At 45.7% G+C, this 24,442-nt stretch overlaps 1 protein-coding gene across 1 annotated transcript in view; it reads right to left on the bottom strand.

The window, feature by feature from the left end:
* Positions 1–1,072: 1,072 nt before the first annotated feature.
* LOC125293927 (nephrocystin-4-like) overlaps positions 1,073–24,442 on the bottom strand; it is an 89,808-nt gene continuing 66,438 nt past the window's right edge. Inside the window, 16 exon segments of the mRNA XM_048242176.1 lie at positions 1,073–1,421; positions 1,940–2,083; positions 3,899–4,078; positions 4,487–4,658; positions 6,564–6,649; positions 7,054–7,118; positions 7,953–8,109; positions 10,354–10,437; positions 10,609–10,798; positions 12,648–12,874; positions 13,512–13,699; positions 16,105–16,230; positions 17,511–17,691; positions 18,181–18,341; positions 19,673–19,851; positions 20,808–20,999. Coding sequence (XP_048098133.1) covers positions 1,281–1,421; positions 1,940–2,083; positions 3,899–4,078; positions 4,487–4,658; positions 6,564–6,649; positions 7,054–7,118; positions 7,953–8,109; positions 10,354–10,437; positions 10,609–10,798; positions 12,648–12,874; positions 13,512–13,699; positions 16,105–16,230; positions 17,511–17,691; positions 18,181–18,341; positions 19,673–19,851; positions 20,808–20,999 — 2,473 coding nt within the window. The 3' untranslated portion in view covers positions 1,073–1,280.

The raw sequence follows: 24,442 nt of genomic DNA, 5'->3' as shown, positions 1-24,442 counted from the left end.
ACATGAGAGCGTGCCATATGATAGGTTTAACATGAGGGCGTGCCATATGATAGGTCTAACATGAGGGCGTGCCATATGATAGGTTTGGATTAATAAGGGGGCGTGTCATACATAAGATATAATGTATTGTTGGCCAGTCATTATCGGAAAATAAGTCCCGATGGGCGAACAGGACCCCGACGCGCGTATATATCCGATAACAATACATTACCCTGCTTATTATACGGCTACTTGCCAAAACGAGAAAAGAAACTTCACACAATGGGTCTTTTAAAATTATTTTGCTACCGTTTTGTGGCTTTCGCTGAGAAAACAAATAGTTTTCCACAGAAAAAGGACTTGACAGTTTAAGGTGTTGCGTGGCAACGGCTTACTTGCTGAATTTCTTAATTACTTTCAATGAAATTCGACTGCAAAAAGTGAACAGACTTCTTGTGGAATGATAAGAAAGACATTAATCAGAAGCACAAAACAATGTTGCTATTGACAGCAGTCATTATATACTTTGCAGCAATCATTATGTAGATTTAACAGACCTCTGAACGTTGGGAAGGTCCATTCATGTGAATGGAACGTCCTGCAGCACTTTGAAGAGCTGTGTAATAAGATAGGTTTAACGTGAGGATGTGCCATGTAATGGGTTTGGAGTAATAAGGGGGTGTGTCATATGATTGGTTCAACATAAGGGCGTGCCATAGGATTGGTCCAACATGACGGCTTGCCCTGTCATTGGTTTAACCATGAGAGCATGCCATATGATAGGTTTATCACAAAGGTGTGCTCATTTCTCACTATTAAGTTAATTTACCATAAAAATGACGTTGAAGCTGTTATATTAAGTAAACAGCTTACATAGAATGCCTTTAAAAGGTACTGGGTCTCAGACCCTGCTTAAAAGGTACTTGGTGTGGATCTCGGACCTGGCTGGAAGTCATCAGAATGACGGCATTCCCTTTCAAGATGTGATGTGCCCCCAATCACCAATGCCCTTACTTATCCAGCTGAAATTACAGGACCATTCCATAAAGAATTCTCACGGGACACATAACCGCTCTCTCTTCTTCATTTTGTCTAAAGCCTTTATTGGGTCTTAAAAGCAGATACAAAAGCATTCAGACATAATTAGAAAAACATAAACAACATCTATTGAATGAAGCTGAGTTCCTTTGTTATATCTGGCTGGGGTCATCATGAAAGAGCCCTGATAAAGTGCCTCATGATAGTGCTCCTTCAAAGGTCATCTGCAGATGACCTTGACACAGCAGGTCTCCCTACACAGATCATCTGTAGATGACCTTGACGCAGAAGGTCTCCTCATTGAGCTCCTCCTGGTTGTTGACGTAGATGAGAATCTCTTCTTGGCCGGGGCTTTGGCTTGGGGCGAAACGCAGGCCAATGGAGTACGTCTGACCTCCGTCAACCTGCACGAGACACCACATGATTTACCCCCACCCTTCCTTCATTTTCACCCCTCTCCCTCATCTCTACCCCCTCCCCCATCTCTTTCTCAGAACAGACACACACACATTTTATACTGCAACCTAATGTACCCCCGCGAGCCTCTATAACACAAACACTCTGTCTCTTTCTCAGACACAACACACACACACATATTTTATACTGCAACCTACCCCCGCGAGCCTCTATAACACACACACTATCTGTCTCTTTCTCAGACACAACACACACACACACACATAATTTTACGCTGCAACCTACTGCCCAGCTCCACAAGCCTCTATAACACACACACACACTTCTATAACACACCTACCCATGCACACACCTTTATAACACACATTCATCTCCATAACACACACTCACACTTCTATAACCCTATACTGTACTTCACTACTACAGGTCTGGTCTGGGAGACTATAGGAAGCAGCTGGTGTGGGTGGAGCAGACAGCAGGAGAGGTCATGACCTTCCGGGCTCACCTGAAAGGTGTCCTCTTTAAATTGCAGCAGGTCGGTGCGGTCAGAGAGCAGGTGGAAGGTGCGCGTGTTGGGGTACGGGTTGGTGAACGTGATCTTCTTGGTGCTGCCTCGTCCTCCGCCCACCGCCAGGCAGATTTCAAAGGCCTGAGAAACAAAACAAACACCGTGTGGGACGTGCACAGACTCACAAACACCTTCCTGGGCGTCTGCTGTTGGCTTCTATAAATCAGCACCACAAAAGCGCGCTCACAAGCACACCCACACAAGATCAAATGCAAACGGAAACACTTATAAACTTATAGAAGTGCAAACACACACATAACCCCACCCCCCATACACACACACACACACACACACACACACACACACACAAACACAAACACATATGTTGTAGTTGTCTGTGTGTTCAGCTCCTTGTGCATCAGTAAAAACAGAGGCTTAGGGCCAATCTCAATTCCCCTTCCCCTATCCCTTCATCTTACCCCTAGCACTTGTCCCTCGAAACCGAGTGGCAAGACAAAGGGGTGAAGAATATTCCCCATGGAAATGAGATGCCACTAGCCAACCATAAGGGAGAGCGGGATGATAGAAACAGTTGAATTAACGTAATTTACAGAGATCGTACCACACTGAACTAATATTTTGTCACTAGCAACCTGTTCTTCTGTCAAATAGGCTATCATTGCTTTTTCAGCTCGGAATAAAACCATTCAGGAATTATGTCAACAACAGAAGAACGTGCCTATGTTCGTTCGCAGCCTACCTCCTGGTTCGGGTGAATGAAACAGGGATGGGGGACAAAATAAACATGCAGTTTGCTATGTAAACATCCCACAACTCCTTGGTTGGTCGTTACTTGACATCAGAAGCAATCGCTACCGGTAATAGCCTATGCGAGGAGTCGGCAGCAAGTAGGCCTATGCAGCATTAATATCAGACGAGCGGTAAAAAAAGTTCAGCGAATTTAGCTGCTGTTGGACTTTACATTTTTGACATGGTATGCTGCCAATTCGCGGGGTAGACTATATCAGACATGGACAATTACCATTTTAATTTTATAATCCTTATTAATGCCAACATTTCATGTCAATGAATCTCTCGGTGTGCTTGTTTTTCCGATGTGAGCGGTATATTGGGTATTGCCCGATCTTGCTTGGTTTTAAGGGGTATCTACCCCTTGCCCTTATCGATCCCCTCGATCGAAATGAGAATTGAGATAGCCCTTCGTCTCACGTGCATGTGCAAAACTAAGGGGAAGGGGGAAGGGGAAGGGGTAAAATAGAGAATTGAGATTGGCCCTTAGAAATACTACGAAATACAGAACCCAGGGTCACCGCTCAGAGAGGGGAAAAAGAGAGAAAGTGAGTGAGAGAGAAAGAAAAAAGAAAGAGAAAGTGAGAGAGAAAGAAAGAGAGAAAAAGAGAGAAAGTGTGAGAGAGAAAGCACAGACATAATATCTTTTTCCTTTTTTTCTCTGGTCCTCCTACCCCCCTCTTCCTGGTCCCCATGTTCTCCCCTCATCCTCTGTTCTCCTCTCTTCTCCACACCTCTCATATTCTCTCTCTGCATGCTTTTTCCCCCCATCCTGTCCTCTCCACACCTTTCTTATCCCCCCTCTCCATGCTTTCACTCCTCGACCCTCTCCTTTCATCTCTCGTGTTATTTTCTCCTCTCCTATTCGGTCTTTGGATTCTTTTCTCCTCTCCTCTCCTCTCTTCTCTCTTCTGCTGCGGCACTCTGCTACGGCTCAGGATAGCCACTGTCTCACGGTAACACACAGGCAAGAGTGGGACTTGAGATGATTAAAGCTCTCTTTTCACGCACAACACACCACACACACACACACACACTCCTGAATACTCGATCTCTCTCTTGTAGACACAAAGGAACTGTATGTGTGAGTTATGTGTCTGAGTGTATGTGTGTGTGTGTGTGTGTGTGTGTTTATGGTGATGCTACCTTGGAGATGACGGGGGGGTGTGCGGTGATGCAGATCAGCCAGTACTCCACCAGCTGCTGCTGCTCCACATCCACCACACTGAGCTGAACGAACTTGGAGCCCGTCCTGTGGCAGCGCACCCTCAGCTGCACGTCCTGCACGGCCCGCGGGGGCAGCACAAACACCTCACACGGGTCCACCTGGAGACACACACCTCTGCGTCACTGCACTGGATGGACCTCTACACTCGCAGAGGACAGCAGGCGGCTAGTCCCAACTGCAGCAGACAGTTAACCTCCACTGCAGCAAATGGTTAAAAGATGGCTAGCCCCCTTTGCAGCAAACAGCTAACAAGCGGCTAGTCCCAACTGCAACAGACAGTTAACAGACAGTTAAGCCCCACAGCAGCAAATGGCTGACAGACAGTTAACCTCCACGGCAGAATATGGCTAACAGACAGTTAGCCCCCTTTGCAGCAAACAGCCAACAACCCCCTCTGCAGCAGACGACTAGCCCTAAACGCAGCAGATGGCTAACAGACAGCTAGCCCCCTCCGGAGCAGACGGCTAACCTTAACTGCAGTTTCTCTACAGTAGACGGCGGCATACCTGTAACTCCAGAGGGTGGGACACGTGACACTTCACCTTCCTCATAGCCTGGGTGCCCCTCAGTACCAGTGATTGACAGGTGAGCTGGCCAGTCACGCAACTTATGTCCAAGCGCTGAAGGAAGTGGACATACACTTGCCAGATTTGAGCTGGGGCTAGAAGCCAGCGGTCACTGTGGTCAAAGGTGAAGATAATCAACAATACAATTCAAAACAATTCTGTGAATTAATCACTGCCTTAAATGGCAGCCCTACATCAATCCGAGGATGACGCTTAACAAAAAAGTGCACGTTTTTGATTGCTATTTAAAATTAAGTAGCATTTGTGTGTATGATAATATTAACACTATATGGACAAAAGTATTGGGATAACCGCTTAATCAATGAATTCATGTGTTTCATTCAGACCTATTGACACAGGTATATAAAATCAAACACCTAGTCATGCAGTCTGTATTCACAAACATTATTGAAAGAATGTGTAGTCCTTAACAGCTCAGTGAATTCAAGCATGGTACTGTCATAGGGTGCAGAAAGCAAGGCCCATAACCCTTAAAGGTGTACTGTCACACTGATGTGACAGGAATGTTGGAAAATTAACATTCTAAAGAATTTTAGAGCCTTGAATTGTTGCGGAAAGGAATCTTATGTTAGAATGTTCAAAAACCCACACCTTTAAAGGTTAAAGACATGGTCAGGTGAGTTTGGTGTCGAACAGGAGGGTCAAACATAAGGCCCGGGGGCCAGATCATGCCCGCCAGCAGGTTTCATAAGACCCCCATGATGTTTTGGATAGGAAGGGGAAATTAGAAAGAAAAGATATTCACATCCAGCTGTCTTCAACAATTTTTAATGAGCAATTTCTGTGATAAATTGATTAAACCCAGCACTACAAACCATCCTCAGGAAAGAAGGGGCTAAAAACTGACATTGAAGTAGGTTGTTTCAAGAGCAGGATATGACAGCAGTAGATGATTTGTAGGGTACTTGTTTGCTCTTAAATGGGTGTAGTGAAGGAGTATATCATCAAACACCACTCTGATGCCAGTGCAGAGAAAGGATAATGACCATGACAATGATGGCCCCCACGAAGGCCTCATTCCAACAAATTCGGCCCACTGCCTAATATGAGTTTGACACCCCTGGTGTACAAGAAGATGGCTCTGTTCCACTACTGTCTCATCAGATACCTAACAGGGAGCAAGGCAACAAGTGCCATTCCAAACTGATTGAGCTTTCTTTTCCTGCATTCTGAAATACCTTTAAACTACCCCCCGTAATGGTTGTTTTTGAGGGCATCTTTGATGTATCTTCCATGTTACCTATTACCCACAAATCTATGCTGCAACTCTCAAACACATGTGAAAAATAAACCAAGTTGGTGGACGAAATTCCTCAGCTGCTGATTGTATTTAAATGTAATTTGTTGACATTTTATTCCCAGAAACAAACAGTGTGATCACACTGTTGTTGTAACCATTGATAGTGATTGGTGTGATTTATGTGTTAACTTTCTAAAATTAGCCTGCTAGCTTACAAAAACTAGTTCTTGCTGAGTGGTAACATCATACCGTAGTGTCAACGGTATCTTAAAAGACCGTTCGAAACCATCATTCTTAGAAGATGCCTTTACATCAAAGTCATATCACTGCATTGTGTATGCATCTGCATATCACCCCATTGACTGGCCTGCAAAGAGCCTTCAACCCCATCAAACACCTTTGAGATGAACTAACAGAGATCGCGAGCCAGGCCGTGAACATTAGTGTCTGACCTCACAAATGCCCTTCTGGATGAAATAAATCCCACAGATACACTCCAACAGCTTGTGGATGGTTCCCAGAAGAGTGGAAGCTGTTATAGCTATACTATGGCTATACACTTAGAATATATCATAAAAGTTCCAGGTGGTGTAATGGCCAGGGGTCCTAATACTTTTGTCCATATAGTGCATATCTGAATGAGCGTGTGTATATCTTTGGTGTGATATTATGTTTATCATTCATTTCAAAAGCATATAATTGACTGACTGCAGAGTGCCTACAACAGAAAGTGGGCAGACACAGGACGAGACTCACGTGAACACAGTGATAAAGAACTTCTTTATTTGAGGACTTGGACAGCCGGCCACCTTCACATACACATCCTGGGGCTCCCCTGGGGCCTGAGACAACACGCACGCACGCACACACACACACACACACACACACACACACACACACACACACACACACACACACACACACACACACACACACACACAAATGTAACTGTCAAAACACAGATGAATGAAGCTCCCGGAAAGGATGAGATAGATTTGCATGATAAACATACTTTGATAGATAGATACTTTATTGATCCCCAGGGGAAATTCAAGTTTTGTGCAATTGTTCAATAATTTCACATACATGCCAAATCTGTGTGTGTGTGGTCATATTATGTATGTGTGTGTCTTATCTGTCTGTGTGTGTGTGTGTGTGTGCGTGTCTGATCTGTGTGTATCTGATCTGTGCGTGTGTGAGTGTGCTCTGCCCTGCCCTGGACCCTGAGCAGCAGGAGGGCACTCACCACTGCTCTGGTGTCACAGATGACATTGGGGTCCGTGCAGCGCACATGGAGAACAGGAGCTTCCTCTGTGGAGGAGAAAAAGCAGAGATATTAGAGTTCAGCATCATCATCGGCACGTTGAGTTAACCTACCCTACAGCTAGAACAGTCTTGGGTCCATAGTGTGTATGTAGGCCTACAGCTAGAACAGTCAGATCCATCGTGTGTAGGCCTACAGCTAGAACAGTCTTGGGTCCATAGTGTGTATGTAGGCCTACATCTAGAACAGTCTCAGGTCCATAGTGTGTAGGCCTACAGCTAGAACAGTCTTGGGTCCATAGTGTGTAGGCCTACAGCTAGAACAGTCTTGGGTCCATAGTGTGTATGTAGGCCTACATCTAGAACAGTCTCAGGTCTATAGTGTGTAGGCCTACAGCTAGAACAGTCTCAGGTGCATAGTGTGTAGGCCTACAGCTAGAACAGTCTCAGGTGCATAGTGTGTAGGCCTACAGCTAGAACAGTCTCAGGTGCATAGTGTGTAGGCCTACAGCTAGAACAGTCTCAGGTGCATAGTGTGTAGGCCTACAGCTAGAACAGTCTCAGGTCTATAGTGTGTAGGCCTACAGCTAGAACAGTCTCAGGTGCATAGTGTGTAGGCCTACAGCTAGAACAGTCTCAGGTGCATAGTGTGTAGGCCTACAGCTAGAACAGTCTCAGGTCTATAGTGTGTAGGCCTACAGCTAGAACAGTCTCAGGTGCATAGTGTGTAGGCCTACAGCTAGAACAGTGTCAGGTCCATAGTGTGTAGGCCTACAGCTAGAACAGTGTCAGGTCCATAGTGTGTAGGCCTAGCTTCAGCAGAAGCTAGCTTCAGTATGTCCAAAAGGTGTGTATGTGAAGGTTCCCAGACAGCACACTCACCTGGGGCGGGTGTCCAGGGCGGCAGGCGGATGGCTTTCTTCAGGAAGGTGCCCTCTGGATGGGAGAAGCGGAAGGTCTGATCGACACCGTGAGGAGTCAGCTCCACCCTCACCTGGCAGATGGCCACTGGCTTCTCATCCTGACCCTGGAAGTGCACCTGAGGGAGCCACAGCCAATCAGAAGCCTAGCAACAACTAAATTAGCCAAACAGCCACAGCCAATCAGAACTGGAATCTACCTGACCGAATCCAGAACTGATTCCTATAACTGGAATCTACCAAACCAAATCTCAAACCACTTCCTATAACTGGAATCTTCCATACGAAATCTCAAACCACTTCCTATAATTGGAATCTAAGGCTGAATCTCAATGTCCCCCCTCACATACTCACAAACTCTGATATGCGTTCCCACTATACTAACATAATGAGCGCGTAGGGCTGTTCCACTGTGAAATTGTGAAGTGCATGAGGGCTCGCTCACACCCTTTCTGTGCCCTCCGTAAGTTGTCATTTATGCAGACTCATGCAGCCTGTCAAACTCAATCATTTATCAACGGATGTCAGTTAAATCTTTGAGAGATCAGGGCTTAGACCTTAGGGGGGGGCACTGAGATTCAGCCAAAGACTGAATCGCAATGCAGATTTCAGCTCCCCTTTCCTGTGCCACCAGTTCCTCGTTCCTGTGCCAAGTTGAATATCTAAGTTGCCAGCTGAAATACCTCGCCTCTGGAGCTCCAAAATGGCCATTACAGGCAGCACTGGTGTGCCACAGTGGAGGCCTCAACATGAATGTTTTGATATGCTAGGTGTATTGCAGCAATATTTACATGAATAACAAAATCTGTTTGATTGCCACTGTACAATCACAAAAACAAATAAGCATTACAGGGTTGAGTGATAGACTGATTAAATATCAACTAATGGACTGACTAATCTAATGTCTATTCAACCCTGCTGCCCATTCAACTCTACTGTCCACAACTGCTGTCCATTCAACCCTACTGTCCACAACTGCTGTCTCCATTTGTTTTATCCCAATTATTCATTAAGGCATAGTGACAATAGAGATGCCCTACACGAAACATATCTACAGTAAATGTATTTTCATGACGAACATCTGCAATAGCAAATCAGTGACTGAACTCAATGGATGGTATTTAAGTTGGTCATGTCTTGGCATGGCTGTATTTCTGATCAGATTGGTATGATGACAACACCAAGTTTGAAGTGCTTTGGAAATCACTTTCAATAGGAGAGTTTTCAGCCGGATCTGCCAGAGCAAAATTCAATGCGTTCTTAGATCGGTCTGATTTCAAGCCTAGTTGTTTTCAGGAATTGTTTCAATAAATACACTTACTGTTAATAGAAATGTCAAGAACTGTGCCAGGGACACTGAGAAAAACTTTTGGCTTTTGATTTTTTTTTTTTTTGTGGATTTTTTGAAGTGTCAGTTAAGCCACCAACACCATTTTGAAAGTATTAGCAGTTTTAACATTAAGGAAAAATCCTCAAAAGATTCCCAATCTTATATACAGTATGACACAGCCTTGTTTTTTTTACTCCATTTATCCTGATGTCACCGGGCACCATCTCTCTGCTCTGTTAACTAGGCAGACTGAACTCCCCATCCAGACGACAGACCAGGCAGACAGCTCCTGTGCATAGGGCGTTCTACATTGATCAAAAGCACAAAGTCTCGGGCTCAGGCATTTCAGCTGAGCTATGACAGCTAAGACTCATAAAAGTTCTCCAGAGTTGAAAGAAATGAGAAAGAAGTCCCTCCACTGAAGCGAGGGACCGTATGCCACCGTGGCCGGCGTTTGAAAAGAGTGTGTGAGTGTGTGCCCGGCGTGTGTGAGTAAAGTCTTTAATTCCCCCGAGGAGCAGGGGAAGTGCAGTGTTGTGTTTGGTGAGTGCGCTCCATTAGAGGACAGTGCAGACGGACACACACACACACACACACAGTGCTGACGGATCGCCCCCATAGAGGCTGCTCTCCAGCCATCTGGCCTTCCCTTGAATGGCCACGCTGAGAGTGCATTTAGCCCCCAGCTACAACACACACCACAAAGAGTGGTGCAACAACACAGACCCATAAGACACATCGTTCAATGCAAAGCCATAGTGCATGCAGCATTCAGATGTCCAACTATATTACATCACTTCCTTCCTTTGGAGGTTGTACTTTAAAACGGTGCAGACAGTTTACCCCCTAACATAGCCCTGCTGGAGATGGTCCACTACACACACACACCAACATACAGATCAGATGATTCTCTTTGGTACCTGCATCAACCAATCTGATTGAGCATGTGTCAAACGTTGAAGTTTAAGCACATGCAGCTGAAAAAAAGACATGAGAGGGGGATGTGCAGGTGTTCAGGTGTGCAGGTTCCTACCTTAATGGATTTCCTGCTGACGGCACTGGGCTGCAGCCTCTGAAACGTGTGATGAGTCTGGTCACCTCTCATAGGGCCCAGTCCCTACAGCACAGAGAGAAGAGAAGTGTGTGTGCGTGTGTGGGTGTGTGTGTCGGGGGCTCTTAATGAAGAGTCCTGCTTTACAGTGTTCCTGTAGATAACCATATGTTCATGGTTTACCTGTGGCGACAGGTGTTCATAGTTTACCTGAGGAGGCAGGTGTTGATGGCTTACCTGTGGGGGTAGGGTGTGTGTTGACACAAAGGTCTGGTACTTGAGGGGGATGTGGACGGCCTCTTTGGGGCGCAGGTACACCTGCAGGGCGCGGGTCTTTTCGTTCAGCTTGAACATGTCCTGCTCCAGCGGTGTGGAGGTCTTGGTCATCTGCTTTAGATAGCGCCACTCCTCTGTGCTCACCACCACACTGCACACAGAGACAGGAGGGGAAAAGGAGAGATGGAGGGAGGGAGGGAGGGAGGGAGAGGGGGAGAGATGGAAGAAGGGAGAGAAGGAGAGATGGAGGGAGGGATGGAGGGAGAGAGATATGGAGAGATTTAGGGAGGGAGTGATGGAGAGATGGAGGGAGGGAGAGAGGGAGAGATATGGAGAGATGGAGGGAGAGAATGAGGGAGGGAGGGAGGGAGAGGGGGAGAGATGGAAGAAGGGAGAGATATGGAGAGATGGAGGGAGGGGAGGGAGGGAGGGAGGGAGAGGGGGAGAGATGGAAGAAGGGAGAGATATGGAGAGATGGAGGGAGGGAGAGAAGTAGAGATGGAGGGAGGGATGGAGGGAGAGATATGGAGAGATTTAGGGAGGGAGTGATGGAGAGATGGAGGGAGGGAGAGAGGGAGAGATATGGAGAGATGGAGGGAGTGATGGAGAGAGAAAGAAAGGGGGGAGATATGGAGAGAAAGGAAGAGGGGAGAGATGGAGGGAGAGAGAGATGGAGAGACATGGAGAGAGGGGGAGATGGATGGATGGGGAAATATGTGGAGAGAGAGAGATAGAGAGAGGGGGAGAGATGGAGAAGATGAGGGAGAATGTGGAGCATAACAGGATGAGGGCATGAGGAGGGTGAGAGGATGCAACTTTAATCGGAATCAAAAAGGGATGTGTGTGTGTGTGTGTGTGTGTGTGTGTGTGTGTGTGTGTGTGTGTGTGTGTGTGTGTGTGTGTGTGTGTGTGTGTGTGTGTGTGGGAGGGCTCTGAAGAAAAAAGAAGAGAATCGCTCTGGGACTTTTAAGGGCCTCGCTTATGTTTCGTTCTCTTTTCTGCTGTGGACTAAAGAGCAGGTTGTGCATTGTCCCCGTCAAATGCTCTGAATGGGACAGCAAAGCTGCTCCCGCCCAAGCTCAAACACAGCCCCAGAGAGACCACACTGTGCAGAGTGGGCTTTTCTCTGCTCTCCTGGTTAAGGCTTCACACACACACACACACACACACACCAATGAAATGGGTGGGGGAGAAACATCAAACGCTTTTCTCCAGGGAGAGGGTAAATTATAGAAAGGTTTTGAGCAGATAATTGCACCCAAAAATAAATAGTTCCAAGATGATCCCCTTCCCAGTGTAATACAGAAGCTGACCCTACATCAGACTGAACAGCAGACTGAACAGTCCAGAAACATGCATCTCAGTCAACTCACACACACACACACACACACACACACACACACACACACACACACACACTCCAAGTAAAAATGGCAAATTTCTTACAAAACTTGCACTCCAGGCAGAGCTTGGTTTGTCTCCCCTCAACTAGCCCAGTTAGATTATACGGTCTTTTCCAACTAGGATTAACCCAGTCATGAGGTGTATGAGTGAGCAACTAGGATTTACCCCATCATGAGGTGCATGTGTGATTTACCCCATCATGAGGTGCATGTGTGAGGTCTGCATAGCAGCAGTAGTGTACCTGAGCAGGGTGCAGTAGTGTACCTGAGCAGGGTGTAGGTAGTGTACCTGAGCCTAAGGTATGAGCTACACCAGGCACGTAACTGAAGCTTTCGTTCGCGACGCGTAAAAATCCATTTTAAAAGACTGGTCTATTTTTTTCGAACGTACGCGCCACTATCACGTCACGTGGTGTAGCTAATTCCATTGATTATAGTGGCAGCTAATTGTTGCAGCAGATGCTACGCGAACGGAACACTTCAATTACGCGCCTGGTGTAGCTCATACCTAACTGAGGTATATAGGGTGGCAGTGGTAACGTATCTAAACTCTGTAGGGTGGCATAAGCGTACCTGTGCAGGGTGGCGGTAGCATACCTGAGCTCTGGGTCGTCACTGTGGATGGTGATGGTCTGTGGCAAGCTGAAGGGGTTCTTGAGCAGGAACTCGAAGAACTGCACGGTTCCGAGAGAGGCGTAGAGGGTGTGTTGGGTGGTGATGGCCTGGCTCAGCATGTTGGCAATGCCCTCGGCTTTGCTCTGCTCACGGTACGCCTCAATCACACGCAGATCACGACCCAGCTGCTGGCGCTCCTCACGACGCCACTGTTACAACACACACACACACACACACACACACACACACACACACACACACACAGACACACACACACACAAAGAACTTAATGTGTAAATAGTACACAGTGTAATTTCATGCTAGAGGAGTTGTTTGTTCTTTATGTTATCTGATGACCCTAAAAGCACGAAGCCCACAGCGCCCTCCATCTGCAGCTCTTGGGACTGCAGGCTTCCTGCCCGTTAGCTGCCGCCTACTACAGCGGGGACTAGCCGTCTGCTAATTCCATGCCAGAGGAGTTCTTTGTTCTCCATGTTATCTGATGACCCTGTTCAGGTGGACTTCACTAAAAGCACCAAACCCACAGCGCCCTCCTGCCTGTGAGGCTGGTTGTGCTGCTGTGGGAAGCTGATTTCCCATCAGTGCAGGCCAGGTCTGGGCTTTGAACAGCCATAAGGTTTAAAGAGCAACTTGCAGGTAAACAACCAGTTCGTTGTAGCTTTGTATTTGTAGTTATGCATATATGTTTGTGATTGTATATATGTGTGTCTGAATGTATGTGAATGTGTGTTTGTGTGTGTTTGAGATCCTATGTGTTTGTGTGTGTGTGTTTGTGATTATGTGTGTATGTGTTTGTGGTAATGTGTGCGTGTGGTTACACCTCACCATGTAGGGTTTGTGCTCAGTGGCACCGTCCTGCTGTTCGGTTTGCCTCACTGCAGCCATCCTGCTGAGTTTGCGCAGCCTGCTCTCCTCTGCGTCCACCTGGCCAGCGCGATCCCCTCTAGCCTGCAGTAGCGACATCAGCTCACCATGCACCTCCACCATGCGCAGGGCACGGGCTGTGTTACGCGTTGCTGCACACACACACACACACACACACACACACACACACACACACACACACACACATTACTTTCACAAAAACAGATTGCCAAGGACCTCCACCATATGCAGCGCTCAAGCTGTGTTACACACTACACACACACACTCAACGACTCTTACCATTACCACAGACCTCCACCATATGCAGGGCACGGTCTGTGTTACATGCTGCGCGCACGCACACACACACACACACACACACACACACACACACACACACACACACACACACACACACACACACATTACTCTCACAAAAACTGACCGCCATGGACCTCACCAGTACGCAGGGCACAGGCTGTGTTACGCGCTGCACACACACACACACACACACACACACACACACACACACACACACACACACACGCACACACACACGCACACACAGAACTTGTTCTTCTCTCAAACATTTCACACTAAACTTTGTTCTACCAATTCTGAATCTGGGTTGAGTGACACTTCAACCAAGAAGAAAATCCCAACATAACAAAGAGTTTGAGGCAGATCAAGGCTTTAAAACGCTGGCAAAGCCAGAAAACAGCATATTTGAGTTTGACAGCACATTTCAAAGAGCAATAGTAGAAGAGTGACTGCGTGTGTATGAGAGAGAATCACTGAGAGAGTGAGAGTCCCCGAGAGCAGCTCAAAGAGTGAGAGAGTGTGAGAGAGAGAGAGAGAGAGAGAGAGAGAAGGTGTGTGTGAAAGAGAGGGAGAGTGAGAAGAAGGTGAGCGAGTGAATGAGAGGGAGAGAGAGAGAAGGTGAGAGAGTGAGAGTAAGAGAGTGAAGATAAGGGAGAAGGCTAGAGGATCAGAATGAGAGTTGATCAAGGTGAAGAAAAGAGTGAAAAAGAGCCTGAGGAGAGAGAGAGAGAGAGAGAGAAAGAAAGAAAAAAAGAAAGAAAGAAAGAAAGAAAAAAAGAAAGAGAGAGAGAATTGGGACAAACGCACAATAGAATCCCTACATGCAGAATTCTGGAGATACATTTTACATGCACAGAGAAAAAGAAATCCATGTAGAGCACCAACTAATAACATCAACAAAAGAGCTCCACATTTGTTATCACCTTAAATCCAGCCCACAAGACACCATACATTCCAAAGCCCTCCAAACCCAAGAGCTGAGCCCAGAAAAAAGTCCCCTACATCAGTTGTTGCAGAGACCAATGTGGGATAATTTTTATATGTCTCTCATTGAATGATTAGTATACCTTACATACATGTAGTGAAATCTAATTACCATCCTCTTACTCTGACCCTTGTGCCATCTGAAACCCCTATGTTGGAATGTTTTGAAAACTAAGATAACCCCTGTGTCACCAAACTGGGGGTGACCCTTAGGATGAGGGGTGGTAAACATTTCTTATCTCTGTTAAAAAAACAGATGGTTAGGTGATTACTGGTGGGTGACAACCGTGGGTGTGTGTTAAGGGTATAAGAGTTGGCTTCACCCACAGATGGGTGGGCTTGTTACTTTGACATTTCATGTGGGTAACATGCTCCCAGCGTTGTGAATAAAGCTGCAGTCTCACACCAGTTGTCTTGGATTAATTTTGACCACATAAACACACTCTGACGACTCACAACAACACTGTTTTCCAAAAAATAAGAAACTAAAAATCAAAGTAGATCTGTTGTTATCTGACTCTAAACCGAGAATATAAATTGGCAGAATATCTCTCTGCTGTCAGAGACAGAAAACGCAGACTGACCCTAACCAAATACAGGCTAAGTGACCACAAATTGGAAATCGAAAAAGGGAGACACAAAAAATCATGGCAACCAAAATAATATGTGGTCACTGCACGACAGGTGAGGTTGAGACAGAGATGCACTTCCTCTTAAAAAGTACATCTTTCAATCACACAAGAAGCCTTTTCTTCAATAAATTAAATTCCAAAAATCCTAATTTTAATTAAATAAGTGACATATCAAAATGAAAAATACTATTACTGTATGAGGAGAGGAGACAGGCCATATCGTAATGCATTTTATTTTATTTTTATGAAAATCTATTGATATGTATACAGTGTTTGTCCAGATTTATTGTATAATAACTGCTTTGGCAATACGAGTGACCTTGTCATGCCCATGAAGCAATTTGAATTTGAGAGAGAGTGAGAGAGAGAGAGAGAGAGCTCATTACCACCTCAGCCAAATCAGTCCCTTGCATGAAGAGGCTGACAGAGAGTGATAGAGAGAGAATGAGACAAGAGAGAGTGATAGAGAAACAGAGATAGAAAGAAAGAAGATAGAGACAAAAGAGAGTGATAGAGAAACAGAGATAGAATGAGAGAAGACAGAGACGAGAGAGAGTGATAGAGAAACAGAGATAGAAAGAGAGAGAGAAGACAGAGACAGCACAGTATTGTCGTACCATTCTTCTGTGAGACGCTGGAGCTGAAGAGGCTTCCTCCCCCAAAGCCCTGCATGGAGCTGCAGCCCTTGACCACGTGCACAGAGGAGGGAACAGAGATGTCCGAACCCCGCTCCACTGGACCACCTGTTACACACACACACACACACACACACACACACACAGACGTTATAAAAACACCACCACCACTTTTCAACATGACCTCACCTCCTCTTACGACAGAAACCGATTGCTAGAACAAACCAACCACATATTGGCTCTATTCCAATAGCACCTTGTTGGTTTTAGCCCTTATCTATTTGTCTTGTCCTTGACCTGTGAAATGGTGTGGACGACTGAGATAAAAATCTCCCATCAGTCTTTATAAGGGTAAATTCCAGATCACTTCCTCAAGAAGGCTAACGACGTGTTTCTAATTAGAAAACAAACAAGACAGGAGATAAATTAATCCCAGATGAGAGGTGAAAGAAAAGAGACAGACAACGACTGACAGAGAGAGAGAGAGAGAGAGAGAGAGAGAGAGAGAGAGAGAGAGAGAGAGAGAGACACACACAGAAAGACATAGGGAGAGACTCAGAGAGAACTAGAGAAGGAGAGGGAGAGGCACACAGACAGACAGAGAAAGAGAGAGAGAGAGAGATACAGACAGAAAGAGAGTAAGTGAGAGAGACAGAATGAGACATAAAAAGAGAGATGGAGAGAGAGAAGGAGAGAAAGAGAGAGTGAGAGACAGACAAAGAAAGTGAGTGAGACAGAGAGAGATAGAGAAACAGTCAAGAGAAAGATAAAGAGAGGCAGTGAGAGATAGAGAGACAGAGAGAAAAAGAGTGATTGAGAGAAAGCGTGTGAGAGATAACATAATTAACAAAAATAACAAAAATAACAAAAGACAGAAAGAGAACGAAAGACAGAGAGAAAGAGAGAGAGCAAGCAAGAAAAAGAGTGGCTTTAGTGAAGGCTGATTGTTCTGGTTCCCTCGTTTGTATTTCTCTTCTCTAGGAGTTAATTGATTTCAGTTGTTTGGTGCCGAGAGACCCAGAAGGATTGATGGATATCTCAGCCTTGATTGTAATTTACATGCCAAGACAATTTCCGTTTTTCTTCAGCCCGCTTTGAGAGATAAACAGGCACAGCTTACTGGGCAAATGCTTTCAGCAAACAGAAACCATTTAAGCCAACTTCTATGTGAACGTGTTTCCTGGTAGATTCCATTTAAGCCAACTTCTATGTGAAAAATGTTTCTAAGAGCTTTGAAAATGAAACAAGAGAAGCTTGAGAACCCCTTGAGGTGAAGTCACCCATATGTACCTGCCCAAACAACACATAAAAACAGAAAAGAAAAGAAAATGTAATGGTCAGTGTAAAAGCGTAATTTCATCAGCTGACCCTGACCCAAACCCACTCACCCACGTTTCCCAGGCGCAGGTGCAGTCTGCCCTTGACGGAGGTGAGAATGTTGATGGGTGACATGACTGCGTGCCTCGAGAGGTGCCCACTTGCCACGCTGCCATCTTGGATGAACTCCGTGGTGATGACCTCCAGCTCATGAACAACCTGCACTGCAGAGCGGCCCTGCCTCAACAGGTGCTACACACAGAAAGGAGAAGCCAGTCAAACACAGTAGACAAAGCCAGTGGGAAACAAAGGCTTCGTTCAAAGGTTTTGTTTGGTTGGTGTAGGCATGTAAGTTAAAAAACTTTATTTGTGAAGCACTTTTCAGAGACAAGCATCAAAAAGTACTAGAGAGGAAAAAAACATGACCGGGGTCAAATGAGTTACATGACCGGTCAGTACAATCCCTAGATTTTGAGCAGTAGAGGAGAGAGGCAACATGTTTTGTTTGATATTGGGGACATGCGTCTCAGAAACTACAATCAGAATCTCTTGTCTTGTTTAGCTGTGAAAAGGTTTCTACTGCCCAATCGCTATAGCATTTAGGCAACCCAGGAGTGTAGATAATGCATAATGCATGGGAGGAGCGAGTTATGAGCTTCACTACGCTTGTCTGCAAATAAATGACATGCAATGTTAAAACTGTCATGTGCATGTTAGTGTGAGTGTGTGTGTGTTGCATACCTTAAGCTCCACAGCAGCGCAGCCAATGAGCTGCATTGAGTTGCTGTCCCACACGTCGATCTGCAGAGAGTGCTGAGCCAGGTACTTAAGGAAGCTCCGCCTCTCTCCTGGACACACAGGCTCTGCCCCCACAGTGAACCGCAGCTGCAGCCCAGGGGACTCTGGGGGCGAGATGGGAAAATGTTTTCTTACTAGTGCACACACACTCCAGAATGACAGAAGAGAATGAGAGGAGTGAGAAGAGAATGAGAGGAGAGAACGAGAGGCAGGCATGAAAACGGGTCAGGTGTGAAAAAGGTAAGAAGTGTGCGCAAAGAGGGAAATGGCTGTTTCATAGCAAAACAAGCGCGAGTGACATTGTTGCCAATAGTGCATAGCTTCCATGGAGTATGAAGTTGGCTAAACCAGAGATTTATAAAGAAAACAAACTACAAAATGACAAATTTTTAAAAAAAAAAAAAAACTTATTATTTCTTCTTTATGGCTTGGGCCTATGTGTGAAGGGGCCCACTTGCACTGTTTGTTGATCAGACAAGTTTTTAATTGGGCTCTTGTTTTACAACGCATCAAGATGCGTTCGCGTCTGCGCGTGATTTGTAAACTCAGTTGTAACCCCATACCCCAACGCACACACACACACACACACACACAATATTTTCTCATCGGATCTGCACGAACCACGTAAGTCCCCCACGTAAGTAATTTCGCCGAAAGGTGAGGAGTTTTCATGCCTGGAGAGGAGTGAGAAGAGAATGAGAGGAGAGAATGGGAGGAGTGAGAGAAGAGAATGAGAGGAGTGAGAGAAGAGAATGGGAGGAGTGAGAGAAGAGAATGGGAGGAGTGAGAGAAGAGAATGAGAGGAGTGAGAGAAGAGAATGGGAGGAGTGAGAGAAGAGAATGAGAGGAGTGAGAGAAGAGAATGGGAGGAGGAGAGAAGAGAATGGGAGGAGTGAGAGAAGAGAATGAGAGGAGTGAGAGAAGAGAATGGGAGGAGTGAGAGAAGAGAATGAGAGGAGTGAGAGAAGAGAATGGGAGGAGTGAGAGTAGAGAATGAGAGGAGAGAATGGGAGGAGTGAGAGAAGAGAATGGGAGGAGGAGAGAAGAGAATGGAGGGAGAATGGGGAGGAGAGAAGAGAATGAGAGGAGTGAGAGAAGAGAATGGGAGGAGTGAGAGAAGAGAATGGGAGGAGTGAGAGAAGAGAATGAGAGGAGAGAATGAGGAGAGAGAGAAGAGAATGAGAGGAGAGAGAAGAGAATGGGAGGAGAGAATGAGGAGAGAGAGAAAAGAATGAGAGGAGTGAGAGAAGAGAATGAGAGGAGTGAGAGTAGAGAATGAGAGGAGTGAGAGGAGAGAGAGATGGGAGGAGGGAGGAGAGAATGAGAGGAGAGAATGAGAGGAGTGAGAGTAGAAAATGAGAGGAGAGTAGAAAACCAAAGGAATTACCTGATTTCACCCTCAGAGTTTGACCTTAGTTCACCTTCAGAATCTTACCTGTGTTCACTGTCCCGTCCTTGTTGATAACGGCGAGGATGCAGGGGTCATCATTTGTGGGCTTCCCCTGTAGACCAATCAGAGACAAGCGCTGGGTGCTGACAGGAGGGAAGCGGTAGAGCTGGAAGGTGAAGTGGACACAGCGAGGCCAGTCAGTCGGCACACCTGTCTGAGAGATTCTGCACACACACACACAGACAGACAGACAGACAGACAGACACAGACACACACAGACAGACAGACAGACACACAGACAGACACACACAAACCCCATCATCTTTACTGCCTCCTTTCCAGGACAACAGGACATCACTGTATATAACACAGGCTATAACATCAGCCTGTGAGAGATGACCCTTATCCAGTGCATGGGACCTCTTGCTCCTGCTCCTGGTGTGAATGTAAGGCATGTGCTGAGAGAAGGACCCCAGTGGCCAGACCTGGCCAGCTTGCGTAATCAAAGCACATCATGACTTTCTGCATCCTGAAACGCCCCGCTCAGGGAAAGTGCTGACGACATCACAAAAGAGGCTGTGTGTTAATGCAGCCCAACAGCTCTGTGCTCCAGGGGCCATGGCAAGAGAGGAGCGCAGGAATCAGAGAGAGAGAGGGGGAGGGAGAGAGGGGAGATGGGGGAGTGAAGGATTCAAAGAGAGAGGGAGGGAGAGGAGGAACAAAGGATTCAGAGAAAGAGGGAGGGAGAGGAGTTAGAGAGAGAGGGGGGAGAGGAGGAACGAAGGATTCAGAGAAAGAAGGAGGGGAGAGGGGGAACGAAGGAGTCAGAAAGAGAGGGAGGGGAGAAAGAGAGCATGGATTAGGCCAGGAACTGCAGGATGAGTGTGCGGGTCAGCCTCCTCTGTGTGTGTGTGTGTGTGTGTGTGTGTGTGTGTGTATTCTGAAACGTGTGTGTGTGTGTTTATATTCTGAAATGTGTGTGTGTGTGTGTGTGTGTGTGTGTGTGTGTGTGTGTGTATATTCTGAAGTGTGTGTGTGTGTGTGTGTGTGTGTGTGTGTGTGTGTGTGTGTGTGTGTGTGTGTGTGTGTGTGTGTGAAGGATGTCTGTTGCTCTGCAGAGGGTCGGTCTCCTCTGTGTGAGAATGTGTGTGTGTGTGTGTGTGTGTGTGTGTGTTCTGACCTGGAGAAGGCGAGGAACTGCAGGACAAGAGTGTTGCTCTGCAGCGGGTCGGCCTCCTCCCTCTGGGGGTTAAAGGTTACGGGCTCGCTGGGGTCTGAGACCTCGGCCACCTGCCCATGTAGGTCCAGCACCTCAGGGAAACTAGCGGAGAACAGGTATGCCAGCGAACTCCGAGAACTCCGTGATGGCAGGCTAGGAGGAATTGCAAAGGTCAAAGGTTACGATGTGTCTAGCCACAGCACAAACTGGTGTTTCTGACACCTGGTACAATACACACATCACATGCCAAAAATGCTTCTTAAATGGACATGCATATACAAGACATGAATGGCCAGTTTTGATAGGTCAATACCATCGTATTTAAAACCAAACAACACATTCTTATTGGAGGCCGTAATCATTTTGTAATTCACAAGTATCATAAATAGTGCATTAGATCTACACTTTGTAACTGAAGTGGCTTCACTGAAACCTAAAACTTTTTTTCCAGAGATGCCACTATAATTGGGAAAAGGAGTATCTATCAATGCAGTGTTTGTAGATGTGAAGCAGGATGTAGTAACTGCAGGTGTAGGTGTACAGCATTGCAGATGTAACAGCTGCAAGCAGCAATAAGGGGGCCAAGCAGTCAAGCTGGAGCTGCCATGGCTACATGAAAGGGTTGCTGAGATATGAGCACACTTCCTGTTTGGTGGCTTCACGAGCGATTTCAATTGGCTGTTATGGGCGAACGGTTTTAGATATCGCTACAAATAACACTTGGTCTGGTCTGAAGATCATCTATGCAAAGTTTCATGAAGATTGGACAAAATTTGTGACCTGTGAAAATGGTTTAGTGTTTTAGTTTTAGTGTTTTACAACAACAAACAGTCACCAAATGTATTGAGCATCCTCCCAATGGGGTCTGAAGTCCATGTACAAAGTTTGGTTTTGATATATGAAAGGGTTGCTGAAATATAAGCTCACTTCCTGTTTGGCGGCTTTGTCATCAATTTTGATTGGCTGTGACGGGCAAACGCTTTAAAAAATTAATACGCAATGGGATAACTTTTGTGAGGCTTGGTCTGAAGATGAAGTGTGTCAAGTTTGGTGTCGATCGGAGAAAATTTGAGACCTGTGAAAAATTTGTTTCACATTTGATAAAATCAAATATGGCGGAAAACCCATCATGGCGGAAATTCATCACCCTACATCATAGGGTGCGTTGTACTCGGCTTGGTCCAAGGATTCCAACGATACCTCGTTTTTAGAAATTTGGGTCAAAGGGTCAAAAGTTACGCGTGTAAACGCACATCCAACTTTGACCTGCTTTGCTGCTAGGCCCCCAATAACTGCTCAGTAGGATGTTTAAATGTACGGCACTGCGGATGATACAGCTGAGTTAGAGGCTGATGGCAAGAGGGATGAAGCTGCTCCTGTGTCTGGTGGGTTTGGTGCTCAAGGCTCTCCTGCGCCTCCTGGAGGGGAGGAGTATAGGGAGAGAGAAGGGGTGCTCATGGCAGGTGTGATTGAGTTTGCTTCATCTTCCTGTAAAGCATGCGTGATGGGAGCATCTGGCTGCAGTCACAGGTCAGGCATCTGAGGACTGAGCATCGTCCACACACCTGCTCTTAATCAGGCGCAATCAGCACACCATGTGCTCAGCTGTGCTGTACTTAGTGCCAACGTCTCTTCAATAAGCGCATTTCCCAGCAGCACTCAGGGAAGCCCAAACACATACTACTTCAGGTGAACTCGCATTTGATTCCTAAAGACAGATTAACTCATAGTGCCTGCCTGTCTAAACTCAGATCACTTAAGGTGAACTCACATTTGATTCCTAAAGACAGATTAAATCATAGTTCCTGCCTAAATACAGATCACTTTTGCTTCCCAAACACACCCCATTTAAGGCTAACTCACATCTCCTGCCTAAATACAGATCACTTAAGGTTAACTCACATTTGGTTCCCAAACTCACTCCATTTAAGGCTAACTCACATCTCCTGTCTAAATCCAGACCACTTTAGGTGAACTGGCATTTCCTGCCTTCTTTTTCAATTTTTTCTTTCATTTTTCATGCAGACAAGATGTTCTACAAACACATACAGTTTTGACCTAAATCCTCCTCTTTAGTAATAGACATTATAAACACTTCCCACAAGCAGTGCAGACAACAAAAGAACAGGCAGGTAAACCACAACTGCCACCAACAAGCAAACAGCTTGTCACCAGGACTTTAACATCACTTTTAAGTGCTGGATTAACAGTTTACCACCAGTAATTCTGTCCTCAGTTAAAACACCATACACTCATCACCATCAGTACCTGCTCAGCTAAAACACCATGAGCTCACCATCAGTACCTGCTCAGTTAAAACACCATAAGCTCACCATCAGTACCTGCTCAGTTAAAACACCATAAGCTCACCATCAGTACCTGCTCAGTTAAAACACCATAAGCTCACCATCAGTACCTGCTCAGTTAAAACACCATAAGCTCACCATCAGTACCTGCTCAGTTAAAACACCATTGATTCACCATCAGTACCTGCTCAGTTAAAACATCATAAGATCACCATCATCAGCTCTTCAGTTAAAATACCATAAACTCACCATTAGTACCTGCTCAGTTAAAACACAATTAGCTCACCATTAGTAACTCCTCAGTTGAAACACCATAAGCTCATCATCAACGCTCCACTTAAAACACCACAAGCTCATCAGCAGCAGCTCCTCAGTTAAAACATCAGAAGCTCACCATCAGTAACTTAACTAAGGGTATGTCTACACTATTGCGTTTTTGTTTGAAACTGAATGACTTTTGTTACAATTCGGCCTCCTGTCCACTTTCCCAAATTGGTTTTTGAACTTCTGAAACGGAGAGATTTTAAAACGTTTGTCATGATTTTCAAGAATTTTAATGCTTAATAAGTCTGCAGGTTTTCAACACTGCATGGTCATCGTTTATCTGACCTAGCAACAGGTAGACATAAGTCAATAGTCGTGTGATTTGCATATCACTGGTATAATATGGGCGAACAACATCGACTTCAAAATTGAACCGGCCTTTGTGGACACGGAATAAATGAGTCTTAAAAAGCTGTATTAAAATAAAAATGGCGTAATGTAGATGTAGACTAAGCCTTGTGTGCTTAGTGCTTAGGCACTAAGCACCTCCTCCACAGAGTTATGACTCCTCCCATCCACACCAAGACCCTCCCCCAATGAGTTCTGACTCCTCCTATACAGTAGGCTCGTAACCACTCTTCCTCACTTCTGTAGGCCTCTCTGTTGCCATATTTTATTACAACTACCATTATTTACAATTGACAGACATTTAATAGACAGTTTTCATAGTGTAATTCCCATTTCTCCACACTTGTGGAGAAAGTGCCCAGTCCTAACTCGCAAATGGCCTCTGGCTCCATCCAACGTTTGTATCTGACAGATATATACCGCCCCTTTAATGTTTTTGCTATACACCGTCCCCTTTAATGTTTTTGCTTCAATCCACTATTCACAATGGCAAGTCAGAACAGCGCCACAATTTCGAGCAGAGATTAAAAATGTACTACATGCTTAGTGTGCAGTCTAAAGGGTTTTAGTTTGTCTGTGTCATGCTGTCGAGTCTCTATGGCTTCAGATGCCATTGGT

Source organism: Alosa alosa, chromosome 4 (genome assembly GCF_017589495.1).
Source record: "Alosa alosa isolate M-15738 ecotype Scorff River chromosome 4, AALO_Geno_1.1, whole genome shotgun sequence".
Classification (NCBI taxonomy): Eukaryota; Metazoa; Chordata; class Actinopteri; order Clupeiformes; family Clupeidae; genus Alosa; species Alosa alosa.
Note: the sequence above shows the minus strand (reverse complement) of the source record. Positions and strands in the feature narration are given on the sequence as shown.